Below are 1,060 nucleotides of genomic sequence, written 5' to 3' on the forward strand. Positions count from 1 at the left end.
GAGTTGCGGGAGCAGGCTGTCCCAATGAGCCAAAAGGCGAGCCGCCAGGGAAGAAGACTGGCCTGGCTGAACAGAGAGCTTTGGCTGGAACTAAGGGAAAAAAGGAAGAGTTTATGACCTTTGGAAGAAGGGGCAGGCAACTCAGGAGGACCACAAGCAAGTCATGAGGTTATGCAGGGAAAAAATTAAAAAGGCCAAAGCCCAGCTGGAACTTAATCTGGCTGCTGCCATAAAAGACAATAAAAAATGTTTCTATAAATACATCAGCAACAAAAGGAGGGCTCAGGAGAATCTCCATCCTTTATTGGATGCAGGGGAAAACATATAAAGATTTGTAGTTTAATCCTAGAAGGAAGCTGAGAAAGCTGGAGAGCCAGGCAGCTTCCTATCTAGGAGGTGTCTTGGCACTGTGGTATAGCAGGTCACTAACCATTTCCCCTTGGATTAAGGGGGCTTCATTCTGCTCCCTCTCCCTGTCTTCCAGCTCAGGGGGCTGGGTACCCTGAGAACAACTGGTCTGACTATTAAAGACTGAAGTAAAGAAGGTATTAAGTACCTCAGCCTTTGGTTTGTGGTTGTACTCTATGATCTTAAAGGTCTTTTCCAATCTAAACAATTTGATGATTCTATTCAGAGGCAACTCAAAATTGAATTCCAATTTTGGACAGTTCATGATGCGACACACCTCAGCCACAGCAGGACTGGAAAATAGCCTCTATGGGAGGGAAAAAGGCGTAGAAATGCTACAAGAAAAATGTCAGCAGAAAAGGAAAACAACACTGCTGCTGCTTCTCCCCTATCACTACTTTACGGCAGGTCTACAAAAAGAGATTTTCTATGTCTGATCGTGGCATTTTAAGACCGAAAAACGGAAGCCTGGTGGAAGCTTTAAAGTGAAACTGCTTAAAGCGCACGGTCTCCTCAGGGCCCAAGCGCCACCACCACGCGAAACGCAGGAACAAACTCCCGCAGGCTCGAGAGAGCGAAAACGCGGGAGGCCAAAGCGCGGGGCCTGACCCCTTCTCCCCCGCTGCCCCAGGCCCGGGCACCGCTCCGCCAC

The 1,060-nt window shown here is 48.4% G+C and overlaps 1 protein-coding gene across 1 annotated transcript in view; it reads left to right on the forward strand.

Annotated features, from left to right (window-relative positions):
* The window catches only part of SOD1 (superoxide dismutase 1), a 9,783-nt gene that overhangs the window by 3,468 nt on the left and 5,255 nt on the right, over positions 1-1,060 (forward strand). Inside the window, exon 2 of the mRNA XM_035896420.1 lies at positions 926-1,039. Within this exon, the coding sequence (XP_035752313.1) occupies positions 926-1,039 (114 nt within the window). The remainder of the gene's footprint in view (positions 1-925; positions 1,040-1,060) is intronic.

This window comes from Egretta garzetta, unplaced genomic scaffold (assembly GCF_000687185.1).
Source record: "Egretta garzetta isolate BGI_Z169 unplaced genomic scaffold, ASM68718v1 scaffold45, whole genome shotgun sequence".
NCBI lineage: Eukaryota > Metazoa > Chordata > Aves > Pelecaniformes > Ardeidae > Egretta > Egretta garzetta.